General features: G+C 45.3%; 1 protein-coding gene across 2 annotated transcripts; it reads right to left on the bottom strand.

The window, feature by feature from the left end:
• Positions 1-516: 516 nt before the first annotated feature.
• On the bottom strand, positions 517-15,839 carry scml4 (Scm polycomb group protein like 4). 2 transcript variants are annotated; one of them, XM_085373049.1, is made up of 6 exons: positions 15,683-15,839; positions 11,587-11,789; positions 8,196-8,325; positions 2,229-2,441; positions 1,010-1,155; positions 517-642 (listed from the first exon to the last, which is right to left on the bottom strand). In XM_085373049.1, exons 1-6 carry the CDS (start codon positions 15,837-15,839, stop codon positions 517-519), a joined length of 975 nt encoding a protein of 324 aa, XP_085229175.1. The 2 variants fall into 2 exon arrangements, with proteins under 2 accessions (XP_085229175.1, XP_085229176.1); XM_085373050.1 differs by having other exon boundaries at positions 15,677-15,809.
• Positions 15,840-17,062: the final 1,223 nt, after the last annotated feature.

The raw sequence follows: 17,062 nt of genomic DNA on the forward strand, positions 1-17,062 counted from the left end.
TTATTAATTACAAGTCATGTCACCAACTTTAACCTGGATAAACGTGACCAAGTGAGGATAAAATGGACTATCTTAAAAGTCCAGCAGCAAGACTTTGTAAAGTTTAAATGTGTTACTGAGGTAAAGCACCCTAGAAGTTTATAATGATATAATACAGTATCCAGTGATTATGATCTGCACAAAATAACAATGCCCAAGCTCAAAAATTATTATTACAGGTCGTACTTCAATATACCGTAGCTGCCATCTGTTTGGCGACAAACTATTTACAATCTATAGCAGTTCAGGTACAAAGTAAAGAGAGACAAAAGTAAAATAACTGTTTGAGCTCTTAAATGTCCTAACATGTACAGTCACAGTGTCCAATCTGTGGACAAAGTGTGGTGTAAATGTAGTAAAAGCCAGCATATATTTGGATCAGACGTTCGTGATGTATTGCTGATGACTTAGAAAGGTTTCGGGAATCGGCACCGACTCGTTGCTCTTAAAAATTAACGAGGCGATCGAGGACTCGGCTCACAACCGGCTCTGCTTGAGCCTGTCGATGTGGTAGCAGAGTTTGAGCGCTGGTCCCAGCTTCAATCCCAGGTACTTCATCATCATCTCGCTTTTCAGAAGAAGTAGGGCGTCCCCATCTATTTCCTGGAATATAGCAAGATATAGTTGTAAAGCAACGGAAAAAAAGGATTACTTTAAATATTCCACTCAAGTGCTGTGTGAGAAATGGAGGCAGCACAGTGACTTATTTAAAAGGCTCGGGGACAAACCTTCGTGCACTTTAAAAATTCTTTAATAATATTCATGCAGTTTCCATTTCAGCTCATTTACATTCAGGACCACAGGGCACTGGGTGACAGATAATTTGAGCTACAGCTGTCATATAAGAGATTTTTAAATAGAAAGCATACCCTGCTTCTTGTAAGCTGTGCCCCAGTGCATGTTGGGAAATGAGCTCAGTTCCAGTACATTTAGTATTTAAGTTACACGGCATTAAGCGGGTCGGACTTACATGCTTCCTGAATGCTTCCGCATGGGGTCCCAGAGCTTGGGGATCAGCATCTTTAATGAACCAAACCACATCCTCCACACCCCAGCTGGAAGGGTCCTTACCAACAGGACGCTTGCACTCTCCAGCTTCTGACATCGGGCTGTAGGCTAGATAGCAAAAGAGGACAGGCAGGGTGAATTTTTATTCTAAAAAACAAAAACAAAATTGATGATCTCATAATGTTGCCTGAAAAGAACTTAGAACACAGTCTATAGACTCTGAAGTGATGCGAAAGAGCCTTTACTGCTCATCTGGGTTTTTGGTTTTTTTTGGCTTCTGTAAACACTTAAGAGATAACGTCTCAATCGCTAGTTTTGAGTTTTATTAATAGCGCAGCAGTCTTTTATTTTGAAATTTCACCCAGTTAGATTTACATAGATGATGAAGGAGGGTGTAATTTAGCTTGTGAGTAAAAAGTTACTGAGCAGAATACTTGGTTTCTCAGCCAATCAACCCCTTTCTTTCCTTACTTCCTGTTTCGAATAACGTAGATGGCGTCGGCCAAAATTCTCAACTCATCGTTTCAAAATAAGTCGGCAAAACAATGCTTGTGAAAATGCTAGAAGTAGCTGGCCTAGCTCTGTCTGAAGGAAATATTACAGAGACACTGTCACCTCCTAGGCTAACCAATTAGGGAAAACGACAATTAAAAATTGTATATTACAATTTTACAAAGTGTTACCTTTGAGTCACACTGAATTTAGGCAGTATTAGCATGTGTACTACTTATGTCAAGCTTCTTCTCATGGGTCTTCCAGAGATTGCTGATCTCAGCATATTTCGGTAGAGGTCTCAGGTTAATCTTTTTGCATTGCACAAAATTCAATTATATTGAAGCTAAAAAACTCCAGGGTTTCTCACACTAAAGCTACAGCACACCTGACTGTGTGACTTTACTTGGGCAGATCTATGATGGAAACCCATCCCAAACCACTTACACCACAAATGACATTATTATGCTGTAAACTAGCACAACTATAGATGTAGGCAGATGTTAAAGAAATGCATATGAAAATAAATGCAAACATCTCTTGAATGATGAGTGATCTGGGCCTTCATTGGTCTAAATAATTTCATCTCTAAAGATATGGATAACATAATTACAATGCAAGTATAAACCAACACTAATGGCACAGGTGATGTGCATGGAAGTGCACCTGGCAATAATTTATAGCCTCACCATTTCTGTTTCCTTCCTGGTGACTTCCTGGGCTTGACGCTTGTCTGCACATGCCTGCTGTAGGAGAGCAACTGCTGCCACGGTAACCGTAGGACTGCTTCATCTGATACTGTGACGTCGTGACGCTGAATGCAGAATCACTGGGATCTATAGCATAGCGCCTCGAGTCCACCGGTGGGTCACATAAAAAATCATCAGCCAATGGCGTCTCCGCTGGGGAGGGAAGTACAGGAAGTGGCATTGTTAAAGCCAAACCCAACAAAAAAAAAAGTTTCTTTTTTTAACATGACCATTGCAATTATACTGTGAGATATCCCATCATGGTTATCAGAGGATGTACCCTAACAACCCTGAATGAAACGACTTTCATGGATTATCATGAAAGCTTGATATGCCTGAGTTGCACTGAGGCAATGGCAAAAAAACAAGGTTAAATTAAAAAGCTAATGACATTTCCTGTTGGCCTTAGCTTTAGACTGTGTTAGGCGCTAGTTGATATTAACAAGCAAAAAGATGCTGAACATAGTACTGTCATGGTCCTGCGACCATGACTCAGTGACTTTATGTTTATGTACTTATTGTTATTACTTTCATTATTATTCATGGCTGTTTTGGGATGGTTTGTGTTTGGGATTTTAGACACTGGGTTCTGGGTTTGTGCTCCCTCTGTTGGTCCCTGGTGTTAGTGTTCCCCTGTCTCGTCAGGTTAATCAGGTCCAGCTGTTTCCCCATCTGTGTGTGATTTCCCAGTGTCTCTTTGTGTATTTATAGCGTGTGATTTCCTCTGCTCCTCGTCGCGTCGTCTGTGTTCCTACCTGTGTTCATCCTCTGTGTTACCCTGCGTACTCTGCATCTACCCTGTGAAATCCTCTGCGTGCTCTCCCTGCTGTTCTCCCTTCGTGTTCAGGTTTGCCACTCCTTTGTGTAGTTTCACCCAGTTTAGTTCATCCGTAGTTCTGTTTTGCCATCTCCTCTTTATGTTTGTTATTATCAATAAATCACCCTCACACCTGAATGAGTGCTGCGCTTTGAGTCCTCCTTCCACTCTCCACACGGCCGCTGCCCCGGACCGTGACAGTACGACGCGACCACAACATGGACCCAGCAGCGCTTAATCCATCCAGGGAACTACGGGAAAATCTCATCGATGCCACACAGGAGCTGATCGACCTGTGGCTGGAAAGCCCGGGTGGCACGTCCCAGCGCGCTGTAGAGAGGCGGCTACAGCGTCTGGTGACCGGTCTCCCATGGCTTCTGGGCTCGCTTTGTTCGTGGGAGCGGGAGTTCCTCCTTCTGGACCTCGGTCTTCACCCCCCGTCTGCTTTTACTTCCGAGCAGTCCGAGGCGGTGAGCGAGCGACATGTTCTGGCTTCCCCAGATTCCGAGACTCTGTTTTCTGGGGCTATCCAGAGCGGGATGGGAGACTGTTCGGATCGCTTACCCACCTTCGTGGTAACGGACCCTTCGCAAGTGGGCGTGTACAGACCCTCTGTGAAACCGAGAGACTGTTTCTCTGCCGCTCCTTCTGAGCCAGGACTCTATCACCATTCTCCGGCTCAGTTCTGTGTCCAGCCACAAGCTTCCCAGTCTGTAGCTCAACCATTAGCCTCCCTTAAGCCACAATTTTCACACTGTTTTTCCACCGCCGTTTCTGAGCAGGGAGACAAACTGTTACATTACGGACCTGTTCCTCAACAGCTGGCAACATTAGTGACTGTTACTCACTCCGGGGCTTCCCCAGAGGCGGGGTTGCTGCCCTCAGCTTACTCTGGACCCCTGGTGGCCAAGATGCCAGCTGTGAACTGCACCGGGCTGTCACTGCCTGAGCAGGGTCAGTGCTCTGCGCAGCTGCAGCCCTCCGTATGTGTGCCAGAGGCCCACGTGCCTACTGGTTTTGTTTCACATGTGCCAGAGGCCCACGTGCCTACTGGTTTTGTTTCATGTGTGCCAGAGGCCCACGTGCCTACTGGTTTTGTTTCATGTGTGCCAGAGGCCCACGTGCCTACTGGCTTTGTTTCATGTGTGCCGGGGGCCCCGGTGCCCACTGGTTCTGCGGCTGTTTTCGCTGGGGGGCCCGAGGAGCCCGTCCAGCCTCCTGCTTCGCCTGCTGGGGGGCCCGAGGAGCCCGTCCAGCCTCCTGTTTCGCCTGCTGGGGGGCCCGAGGAGCCCGTCCGGCCACCTGTGGCTGCTTCTCCACCTGTGGCTGCTTCTCCACCTGTGGCTGCAGCGCCGCCTCCTGCAGTATCATCACCTGCAGCGCTACCACCTGCTACTGCCACGCCTCAGCCTGAAGCTTCAGCCTCGCCTGGTTCTGGTCCAGCTTCATCCTCACCTGGCCCAGCTTCAGCTTCAGCGTCTGCTTCGCCTAGCCCAGCTTCAGCTACAGCTTCATCCACGCCTGGCCCGGCTTCATCCACGCCTGGCCCGGCTTCATCCACGCCTGGCCCGGCTTCATCCTCGCCTGGTTCTGGTCCAGCTTCATCCTCACCTGGCCCAGCTTCAGCTACAGCGTCTGCTTCGCCTAGCCCAGCTTCAGCTACAGCTTCATCCACGCCTGGCCCGGCTTCATCCACGCCTGGCCCGGCTTCATCCACGCCTGGCCCGGCTTCATCCTCGCCTGATTCTGGTCCAGCTTCATCCTCACCTGGCCCAGCTTCAGCTACAGCGTCAGCTTCGCCTGGCCCAGCTTCAGCTGCAGCTTCTTCATCGCCTGGCCCGGTTTCATCTTCGCCTGGCCCGGTTTCATCTTCGCCTGGCCCGGCTTCATCTTCGCCTGGCCCGGCTTCATCTTCGCCTGGTCCATCATCAGCATCGTCTGGCCCGGCTTCATCTTCGTCTGGCCCGGCTTCATCTTCGTCTGGTCCATCATCAGCATCGTCTGGTCCATCATCAGCATCGCCTGGTCCAGCCTTCGTGTCTGCATCCTCGTCTGGTCCAGCCTTTGTGTCTGCATCATCATCTCCGCCTGCTGCGGTCCCGGCTTCCGTGCCCTCAGCCTCGCCTGGCCCAGCCTCGTTTGGGTCTGGAGCTAAACGGCCGTTTTCTGGACCGCTGGCTAGGCTACTGGCCGACCGCCGTCGCCTGAGTGGCCGCCGTTGCCTTCCGCACGGCCGGCCCCCGGACCGCCATCGCCTGAGTGGCCGCCGTTGCCTTCCGCACGGCCGGCCCCCGGACCGCCATCGCCTGTGTGGCCGCCGCTGCCTTCCGCACGGCCGGCCTCCTGAACTCTTTACGCGCCGCCGTTGCCTTCCGCACGGCCGGCCTCCTGAACTCTTTACGCGCCGCCGTTGCCTTCCGCACGGCCGGCCTCCTGAACTCTTTACGCGCCGCCGTTGCCTTCCGCACGGCCGGCCTCCTGAATTCTTTACGCGCCGCCGCTGCCTTCTTCGTGGACGGCCTCCTGAACTGTGCTTTGGACTCTGCTCCCCTGTGGGTTTTGTGTTTATCTTTGTTTTGGGACTCTGGGGCCTCCGTCCGTGGTCGTGGTCCGGTCCCTCCGTCCTGGGCCCCCTGCCGCCCGCCCGGATCTGGTGGTGTGTTTCTGTGGCTGTCGGGGGCCAGTCCTTGAGGGGGGGGTACTGTCATGGTCCTGCGACCATGACTCAGTGACTTTATGTTTATGTACTTATTGTTATTACTTTCATTATTATTCATGGCTGTTTTGGGATGGTTTGTGTTTGGGATTTTAGACACTGGGTTCTGGGTTTGTGCTCCCTCTGTTGGTCCCTGGTGTTAGTGTTCCCCTGTCTCGTCGGGTTAATCAGGTCCAGCTGTTTCCCCCATCTGTGTGTGATTTCCCAGTGTCTCTTTGTGTATTTATAGCGTGTGATTTCCTCTGCTCCTCGTCGCGTCGTCTGTGTTCCTACCTGTGTTCATCCTCTGTGTTACCCTGCGTACTCTGCATCTACCCTGTGAAATCCTCTGCGTGCTCTCCCTGCTGTTCTCCCTTCGTGTTCAGGTTTGCCACTCCTTTGTGTAGTTTCACCCAGTTTAGTTCATCCGTAGTTCTGTTTTGCCATCTCCTCTTTATGTTTGTTATTATCAATAAATCACCCTCACACCTGAATGAGTGCTGCGCTTTGAGTCCTCCTTCCACTCTCCACACGGCCGCTGCCCCGGACCGTGACAAGTACAAGCTATTATAGCTTAAAAATCATTGCATAAAGCTCAATGTATAGCCTCAAAACACTGCAAGTGTGGCTGTATTGTTCAAACTGGGTGATAGATACAAAAAGTAGAAGGACTGTGATGACCATATGAAATTTATAATGAGTCAAGAAAAAAAGATTCTTAATATCTTACTATATTTTCAGACCAGTATAAAGCCTTTGGGTGTATATAGTATATTAGACAGCTTCCTTTCACCAGACTAGAATAATATAGAAAGAACTGTATAATAAATACAAAGCTAATCTTTAGGTAAGCTGCATTAAAGCCCCCGCGGTCTGTAACTGTATGGATCTGAAATGGATGAAAGATAGTCAGTAATTCCTCAGAGTCTGCTCCCTTTGTGCCAGCTTTTCAGCTTGTCAATAATGTAAATGCTTGCTAGTTAAGTCAGAACCAGGCAGATACAGATTTATAACATTGAAATATGCTACTAAGATTTTGCATTACTTCTGCATTATGCTCATGCAAAGGTTAAATGTACTGCTATTGTGTTCTGAAAAATCAATTATGATTAAGATCTGGGCATGCAAATTTGAAGGATTACACACCCCCACATGCACACAATAAGGCACATGTGCCCTACAGAATGTATTTTGATACTTTTCAAATATAAGCAGTTGTAGATATGCAGCAAAATACTGCTTATATATCTGAGTTCATTGCAACAGCTAAAAAGTCGTCTTTGATCTTTACATCATAACGTATTACTGCGGCACATACTATATATATATGTGCGTGTTAAAAATAAGATTTAGAAGATTAGTCACTCAAAAGGAAATGTATACTTCCAATATACATAGATGCTCCTGAAATGCTTTTTTTCCACTGGAGGAAAAAAAATATCAATATCTGTCTGGGTGGCACCACGGGGATCGTGCTGATTTTTTGTCTGCATGCATATGCGCATGTGCACTTCATCTCTGTGTCTACAGTCTGACATCAAACACTTTTCATGATTTGCATGAACAAAGAGCAAACGGCTGGTCCTTGACGCATGAGATTTCCCCCCTCTAACCTTAAATACACTAAAGGCAGCCTTTAAATATTTGCTTATTCAAAGCAAGGCTAATCTTTAGGGTGGGAAAGATGTTTTTAAAATGAAAGAAAGCATGGTTGTATGACTTTTGTTTCCTATTTAAAAGAATATTTAAGATTCGTACTTCTAAAAATCTTATTTTCTAAGCAACTAAGGAAAAGAGGCTGGGAAGATTGGAAGGGAAAACAAAATATGTAACTGGGTTATGTGTGAAGGTGTGAGCCCTTTATCCTAAATAAATCCACATATGCTTGTGGTTTAAATTAGATAAATAAATTAGGGAAAACCAGTCACTAGTGTATTTAGAGAACAAAAATGAAACATCACATTGGAAAAAAAATAGACAGAAGCATTTTATCTTGCCCCTCAATTAAAGTCAAAGGCAGAGTAGTAAAGGATGGGGGGTTGTGGGGGTGGGAGATAATACAAGAAGTAGACAAAACAAAAAAGAAGGTGGAGGCCACAAAGTCACACCATCACTTCAACCAGTGAATGCACAATGAGAATCACATTTTGAAAAACCACCATTGGTTAGCTTTCCCTCAATCGTTCTTATTATTATTCTGGGCCATAGTTCACATCTGTTTGCATGCATATGTGTGAATGAATGTGAGACCGTATGGTTGATTATGTGTATGTTGGAATATGTATGTTTATCTTTAATGAATGGCTTATTTCTCCACTATTGTTATTATTAATGGCCAAGCTTCTTCATGGAAAAACTGATCATTATAACTGTGCGTGTCTTTGTGTCTTTTTACCTGTCAGGACCTGTGGTGTGGCAGAATGGGGGACGATGGCAGCGTCCTGTGGGATGGAGCCCATCTCTGGCTCTGGTGTGCTGCTGGGAGGAGAATTGGCTAGAGGGGACATCACCATCCGGGGCTTCAGCTACAGGGGAACATACACATGCAGTCGCTAATTAGAGGTTCTGCATGTTGAAAACTGACATGGGTGAAAGAAAATCCTTAGCTATAGCTGTAGAGTTCCTATAATGCAGCACATACTATAAAGTCTGGTTAATGGGCTAGGCTAAAGCCCATTACTGTAGATTTACAGCTGAGGACAAAAGCATCTTGTTGTGAGCTTTGTTTAAAAGCAGGCAGGCAACCACAACAGATAAACTCACCAAACACTTTATTAAATACAGTCTTGGTTAAGCCCTTTTTTGCCTTCAGAGCTGCCTTAATTCCTTGTTGCATGGATTCAGCAATGTTGGAAACATTCCTCTGAGACTTGTGTCCATACTGACATGAGAGCATCAGACAGTTGCTGCAGACTTGTCAGCTGCACATCTATGACGTGGATCTCCTGCTCCACCACATTACAGTACAGTGAACTCTCTGTCATGTTCACGAAACCAGTTAGAGATTATCTGAGCTTTGTGACATGGTGCCCAGAGCAGCCAGCAGGTCATAAAGGGATAGGGATGGTCACCAACAACAATCAGGTAGGCTGTGTTGATATTAAGGGGCCAAAGGTTTGCAAAGAAAATATCCACTATACCAGGGGTGGGCAACTCCAGACCTCGAGAGCCGGTGTCCCTGCAGGTTTTAGATGTGTCCTTGAACCAATACAGCTGAGTTAAATGGCTAAATTAGCTCCTCAACGTGTCCTGAAGTTCTCCAGAGGCCTGGTAACAAACTAATCATGTGATTCAGGTGTGTTGACCCAATGTGAGATCTAAAACCTGCAGGACACCAGCCCTCGAGGCCTGGAATTGCCCACCCCTGCACTATACCATTCCATCACCAAAAACAAGCTGAAATGCTGATACAAGATAGCATGGATCCATGCTTTTATGTTGTTTACACCAAATTTTGGTGCAAACATTCACACTGGCGTAACCATTTCTACATGGCTAAAAGCACGGAGCTAGTGTTGAGCGATTGGTTGATTGAATATTTCCTTAACAAACAACTGAATTATACCTGCTAAAATGGCTGGTGAGTGTAGAAAAATCACAACTTACAATACCGAGATACATTTACCAGCTTTAACTTTTTTCATACAAAATGTCATCACTTCTGCCCCAAGTAGAGGAGCTTAAGTATCTCGGGGTCTTGTTCACAAGTGATGGGAGAAGGGAGCGGGAGATCGACAGACGGATTGGTGCAGCGGCCGCAGTGATGCGGACGCTGTACCGGCCTGTCGTGGTGAAGCGAGAGCAGAGTGTAAAAGCGAAGCTCTCAATTTACCGGTCAATCTACGCCCCTACCCTCACCTATGGTCACGAGCTGTGGGTAGTGACCGAAAGAATGAGACTACGAATACCCTTCCTCCGAAGGGTGGCTGGGCTCTCTCTTAGAGATAGGGTGAGAAGTTCGGCCATCCGGGAGGGGCTCAGAGTAGAGCCGCTGCTCCTCCACATCGAAAGAAGCCAGTTGAGGTAGTTCGGGCATCTGATAAGGATGCCCCCTGGGCGCGGTTTTCCAGGCATGTCCCACCGGGAGGAGGCCCCAGGGCAGACCCAGGACACACTGGAGAGATTATATCTCTCGGCTGGCCTGGGAACACCTTGTTTTTTCCCCGGATAAGCTGGAGGAGGTGGCTGGGGAGAGGGAGGTCTGGGCTTCTCTGCTTGGGCTGCTGCCCCCGCAACCCGGCCCCAGATAAGAGGAAGAAAATGGATAGATGGATGGATGGATGTCATCACTTCATCATTTTATCCTTTTTGAAATTCTATGAAAACTCTCAATTTATGCCCAAAAACGTGTTTTGTGAGCTCACAGTCAATTTGGCAAATTTATTACTGATGGTTATGCGTGTTGAATGTTTATGCCAAAGTTTAAGAAGTTCCCTTAAGATGTTCCTTAGACACCTCATTTATGAGCATGGGATACGGTATTCCATTCATTCACGTACTATATAGTACTGAGCCACCCATAATTTCTTAATAGTTTGCTAGGAACATGGAAACTATAGGTGCAACGATTTATTTAAAACTTTGGAAATACAAATGGAAATAGTATATAAAGGAAAATATTGATTCTCTACTATTCTGATAAGCTTATAATCCCACCTTTATTCTTCAACACAGCCTTCAACTCTCATATGCAAGCTTTCTTTTCATTTCTTTAAGAAGTCTTCAGGAATAGTTCTCCCGGCTTCCTGAAAGACATTCAAAGCTCTTCTTTGGATGTTGGCTGCTTTTTGATGCGTTCCCAGCCAAGATGATCCCACTCTGCTTCAAAGATTTTGAGGTCCAGGCTCTGGGGAGGCCAATCCATGACTCATGGTGTTCTGTTGATTGTTTATCTATCCAGGTATGCTTTTACTACATTTGCAGAACGTTTGAGATCATTGTCTTTCAAGACATCTGGATCAATGTCTACATAAGACCTGTTACCACTGGCTGCCAGTCAGCATACCTCAGCCTTTTCTACCTGTTTCCTTTCCTTAAGGATAACTTCATGACAGCAATCCTTCCACAACAGATGGTGCAGCTGAAGTGCCAGATGCATCTCTCAGGTCCAGTGTCATTGGCTGGAATTTTTCGTATTTCTTAAAGACATCACTTTCAGATGCTGTTCATCAGCTGCAGATAGTTTTTTAGGCCTACCACTGCTTCTTATGTCATCCACTTGTCCAGTTTTCACAGTTTTTTAAGGATTAACTGCACACCACGATGACATATGCCAAGTTTTCAGCTGATAGCAAGGAATGAGGGCTGCCTTAAGACTACCCAGCGCTGTAGGTGATGAAAATAGTGGGCCATCATGAATACAGACATTCGAGCAAAATAAAGAATGAAAGCTAGGTTAAGTATATGTTTCACAAGGAAGAAAATGCCTTAGTCATTCAAAGGAATGAAAACACAACATGACAACATGAAAACTGTGTGAAAATTCAACTGTGTTTGCTCACAGGAAGACTCAACGGAGTGCACTCTGTGTAAAAAGAAAAATGCATTAAAAGCATTTTCAGTTGTTGATCACATATGTGAGGGAAGTGGTTTGTATGTATAACCACCAAGGGTTCAGGGAAATACGTATAGATTAGCAGCCTCAAAACACAGATGACCTATACTCAGTACTGTATATGATCGTATGCTGTACCAACAAAGACTCCTGCACTGCTGTGTAGACACGGTTTCCCTCTTCTATTAAAGGAATGCCCATCTACATGATTAAACTAAAAAATTAAACTGACCTTAAAGCCAGGCTTCCTGCCTCTTTTCTTCGGGACCTTAAGAGGTGACAGAGTTTCAACATAGTGGCTCTGGAACTCCAGCTTTCGGATAGGAGGGCGTCCTCGCTTCCTGCCAGGCACCTTACCTTGGGGCCCCGGTATGAACTGGGGGTCGAGAGCGGAAGCCTGCATCTCCGAGCCGGCGGACAAGGAACTCATCAGACCTGAGAGACAGCGGGAGAGATTATCAAACTCAAAGTGGCAGCTTTTAAAAAAGCGTGCAACACTGCTCAGCTGCGAATCACAGTGGAAACTCAGAGGCTCACTCACACACACTCACCGCCCCCCTCCTTCGAAACACACCAAAAATATAGGAAGTAGTAGAAACAAAGCCACATAAAGCTTTGTACTTTACTCCACCCCTCCCCCCCCAACCCTCCAGCTGCAAAGATTGCAATAAATATCATTACTGCACTACGAGAGAGAGGGAAAGAGAGAGAGACAAAGCCCCGCAAGCAGGCAGACACACAAACATAGGAAATGAAACCCACAACACCCACACACACTATCAAACAATCAATGAAGTGCGCTGTCACACAGACACACACACATTTACACACGCACAGGCAGTACTTTCAAGTGTTTGATTGAGTGCCATTAATCCACACTGCCTCTCTCAATCTATCTCAATCAATCAATCCATATTATTTTGTTTGGGGTTTTTTTTAATTATATAAAAGAATCAGCTGACTTTGCCTTTGAACACGAAGCTCTGTGCTTTACTTCTCAGAGCTCTCCTGCCAATTTACCCGGTCAGCGGCACATTACTCTTTCATTTCTGTAAATGGCTAAACAACGCCTTGATGCAACTTGACTCCAGTGCAGACAGACAGCAGTCTGCAAAGTATTTGCCACTGCAGAGGGAGAGAGAGAGAGAGAGAGAGAGAGCGAGAGAGAGAGAGAGAGAGAGAAACAGGAACAGAGGCAGACAGACCACGTGAATACGTACGATGCCTTTCATCCTCTCTCTCTCTCTCTTTTCCTCAAATAGAAAAAGCTTCAAAGTGACCTGCTGAGCGTTACTTACCATGCACACAGCTGTCTGTGCTAATTGCCGTCTCTGTGATGCCTCACCTCAGCAGCAGATTTATGGATGTCCCCCCCCCTTCTCCTCTGACAGATCTCGCTTGCTCCAGCAGTCTGCCGCTGCTGTCCTCCGCTGCCACACACTGACTGTCAAGACACCGGCAACTCCGCGTGCCTCTCTCTCTCTCTTCCTCAATCTCCGACACAACCCCCTCCTCTTTCTCTTCTACCCTAACCCCCTTCCTGTGTGTCCCCTTTCAGTCGCCATAGCAACACGCCTCTAACATCCCGTGGCAGCCGGCAGACGTGCTGAGCTCAAAGCACTGTGTGTGTGTGTGTGTGTGTGTGTGTGTGTGTGTGTGTGTGTGTGTGTGTGTGTGTGTGTGGGACAGTAATGTAATTACAGTTGCTGCATCTCGGGGTTCTTCTTGCCTGTCTTCAGAAAAAAACAACAAAAAAGAAGGCTTAGAGCGGGTGACAAAGGATTCAAGCTGTGCACTGTTTTGTGCTACAAGCGTATGAGTTACACACAGTAAAATGTCTGTTTTTTCATTTTTGGAGAAGAAATTTCTGCACAGGAAGATTATTTTCTTAAAGAGTCCAGACCAAAATTGGAATATCTCGCTATTTGTTTTTCCTTTGCCTGATTACTTTTGAATCCATGAAGCTTATGCAGACTGGCTTTAAGGTAAAGAGATCAATTTTCCCTGTAAACATCAAACGGTTCCAGCAGAAGCCCCACAGCCCCTTTTGGTTGCGATAAAAGATCACACTGCTGTCAGAAACTCAACAGTCTTCCTTTCATTTATAGTCTTCTTTGGCTTCTATGTCAGCTAATGTAACGCATTTCTTGTTTTATCTGTAATGAAAAAGAAAACAAACATGGAAAGACAAAGAAAAGGGGCCAGCCAACGGCTTGTCTGTGTCTCTAAAGTAAAAAAGAAAAGAAGAAGAAAGCAGGCTCGAGAGGGCTTATTTGCTCTTAAAGGTTACAAGTGTACCAACTCGGGCTTTTCCCCTCACTGCATATCGATTAGTTACGCCCTGGTTGCAATGCCGGTTCCCGTTCCAAGCTGTATTTGTGGGGTTTTAACACTCAATCAGAAGCAGGTTAACCTTTCAAGAAGGAGCCTCAATCCCTGACGCACGCAGGGCGCCTGCATTCGCGGCCTCTGCGAGCGTGTAAAGAGATTTGTCAAGAGTCGGCTGCAAAGCTTCGCTCACGGGATGTTTTAACAGTGAATATTAGGTGCCAGGTGAAGTCTACGTGATAATAAAAAACAACAACGACAGTAAACAGCAAGGTCAGGACAAATACTCTGTAAAACTGTACACATACACGCACTGTAATGGCCTGAGTGCGCAGAAGTGAGAGCCATAAATCATAAAAGTAATTACGCGGTGAGATTAATCCTGATGTCCCTCTTCAATCAGTCCTGTCTCATTACGGCACATCACATTAGAGACATAGACAGACTGAGACAGAACAGATAATCATCTTTTACTTAAAAAAGAATTGGATATGAGGGGTGGGAGCCCATTAACACTCACCGAGTCAATATGAGACAGCGCCAGTTTTTGGGGGGTTTTTTGCAGGCAAGCAGAAAGATTTTCAGCATTGCACGGGACCCACCACTCCCACCCAGACCCCCAAACACAATACGGTTGGGATCGCAGCCTAATTTGTTTATGGCTAATAAAACAATTAAGCAATCAGTGAACCCCTGCATGCGATTTTATTTTCCTGCTGAGGGACATCGGAAGTCAAATGTTGGAGGGAGCCTGGTGTTACAGACTCAGTCATGCAGCGACGATCAGCAGTGATTAGCATAACATAATCACTGGCTTCGGGGCATGGAGATTTGTATCCGCTTTCACTTACGCAGAGGGGACACAGCAATAAAGTGAGTTATAGTTATGCCTCACTAAACTGCACACCTAGACACACACATAAACAAACAGTCTAATCACCGCCTTACAGACACACACAAACCTAAATGCATGCATATAATAAGTGCAGTAAGACAACATACCCTTGCTTGGCAGCAGAATAGATTAGTATAAGTGTGTTTTTGTCTATGTATATGTGTGTATGTGTTTTCTAATCAGTGTAACAATATAACCCCCCCCCCACCCCCGAATTTATTTACAGCTCAGGCAGGGCGTCACCATGGTAACAGACAGTGAAATCGGATTCTGCACCAGCGTCGTGTGATAAGGTGGGAATAAATAAAAGGATAAACAACAATGCGTGTATTAAATAGGCGAGCTCTCACACTCCGCCTGCCCCTCCTTATCTCTGCTGAGCCCTTCTAACTACACAGCACACTTCAGAGAGAAAAGTGGAGGTGGGGAGTGTTGCTCTTTGCACCAACTATGGGTCATGGCGGTGGTCTTGGAGGGGGGAGCTCTCTGACATAGACTAAGCCACACACCTGTACACACACATCTGTATGTAAAACTAGGCTTAGATGTGGTCTGTGGTCTCAAAAATATTTGTAGATGTTGAATTATTTATAACATGTGACACAAACTGACAGGACATCTTTCCAATATCCTTCTTATTGTTACAAATTTGCTTTTTTATGCATTTCTGCTTCACAAGGTAATAGGAGAATGTAAAACATACTCCCAGTCATGTCTGTCTACTTTGTGTGACCTTAATAATATTATATATTATATTATAAAATGCATTTCTATTATATAAAATTCTAGATTTTATGAATAATATCAAATTTTTTCATTTTATTTTTGTTGCAATGGCTGGAGTTGAATCTCTACGTATTTAGCATCCATATTTGTCTTTGATATACAATCATCTGCCACTTTGTTAGGTATACCTTTTCACCTGCTTGTTAACATAACATTTTATGTAAATAAGAAATCACATGGTACTGACTCAGTGCTGTAAATGTGGCATGATTGTTGGTACCAGACAAGTTGGTCTGTGTATTTCAGAAACTGCTAATCTACTGAGATCTTGTACTGATTTCCACTCTAGCTAATCATAACATTACTGTTAAACTCGTACTTTGTGTGTCGGAGTCCTGGATCTTCATACTCTGCACGGCTGACTCTGACTCTGGATCCAAGTTAACCAGATGCCAGCAACTGCGCCCCCTGTGGTCACGTCGATCTTGACGCAGGTGCAGACGCACACCTTTGCTGAGGGTGCCAGGCAGTCTCATGCCCTCAAAGTCAACCGCGTGAGGGCAAAATGCACCACACTGGAACGGCAGAAAGAAAACGCACAGAAATAATCATGTGTACATGTGGCTGATACGCTTAGTTTTTCCATTATTCCATTTGTCAGCATTGATCAAGTCTTCTGAAAATTAATTTTAGACCTTTGAATCCAAAAATGAGTGTGGAAATGGAAAAGAGCAAGCAACTTAAGGACAGATGGAGTAAGACAGAAATGGACAGAGTGAGCAGAAGAAGCACAAAAATTAATTGGGATGCCGATTGGGTAATTATACTAGTGCACGCTCAGAGGTCAAAGGAATAAACTGGAAGTTAATGGGAGAATATGGCTTAGCTAATGATAAAAGTATGTGGAACAATTTGTCTTTTATGCTGTAAAGCGAATGCAATTCAGCCTCCGGGGTGCTGGATTACTGATTAATGTGAACTAACGTGGCTTTAGTCTTCTTTGTACTGAATGGAACAAAAGCGAATGAGAGGGAAGAGCGGAGCCGAGAACTTGTAGACTTAATGGAAATGTTCATATTATCACCCCACGCTGAGAGCAGATCTTGTTTTCTGTGTGTTGTTTGTTAATTGCTATTTCAAGTTTACAGAGGACCTGGTTATATTTATCGCTCTCAGGCTTAGATTAAATAATCCTTGCAATTTTTAGCTGCTTTTGCTTTCCTGAAGGCTCCATATGGACTTCCACCAATGGAAATTTAGCAGGGATTCTAAACCAATCAGTCTAATCACAAAAATATATTAATTATATGCAGCTTATGCTTATACAAAGACTGGCACTGCAAAGCTCTATGGATTATCAGCAAATACAATTTGATGAGGAAGAAGAGAGCGTCACAGTGTCATAAATATCCTAAGCCTGGTGACAAAATTAACTTATTTAAATTGCAATCAGATATTACAAGGTGACTGTGTTTGCTAAATAAACATATTGTAATTAATCTTCCCTGTCGTCCTCAAGCGATTCGACGGGAAGGAGAAGACAGAGAGGAAAGTCATTTCCTTCAGACGCAAACAAAACGAGATAAGGAACATCAGCAAAAAAGATTTTTGTGTACAGTCCTTGTAAAATTCTTTTCTTCGCATTTCACTCATATCCTGTCTCTCTCCCTCCACTAACTCCCAACGGGCACAGCAGATGGCAGCAGGTTTCTTCCTGTCAAAAGAGAGTTTTGCCTTCCCACTGTCGCCAAGTGCTCAA

The sequence above is a fragment of the Diplotaxodon limnothrissa genome, linkage group LG15 (assembly GCF_057381915.1).
Source record: "Diplotaxodon limnothrissa isolate DT_005_m linkage group LG15, D_limnothrissa_male_GT1.1, whole genome shotgun sequence".
Lineage (NCBI taxonomy): Eukaryota > Metazoa > Chordata > Actinopteri > Cichliformes > Cichlidae > Diplotaxodon > Diplotaxodon limnothrissa.

Excerpts from the sequence above, each read along its gene's own strand:
- scml4 (XM_085373049.1), bottom strand. The coding sequence starts at position 15,839 with ATGAGACTGCCTGGCACCCTCAGCAAAGGTGTGCGTCTGCACCTGCGT. Across the intron at positions 11,790-15,682 it reads CCAGGACTCCGACACACAAA|GTCTGATGAGTTCCTTGTCC; the intron begins GTACGAGTTTAA and ends GCTGTCTCTCAG. Across the intron at positions 643-1,009 it reads CGGAAGCATTCAGGAAGCAT|GAAATAGATGGGGACGCCCT; the intron begins GTAAGTCCGACC and ends GCTATATTCCAG.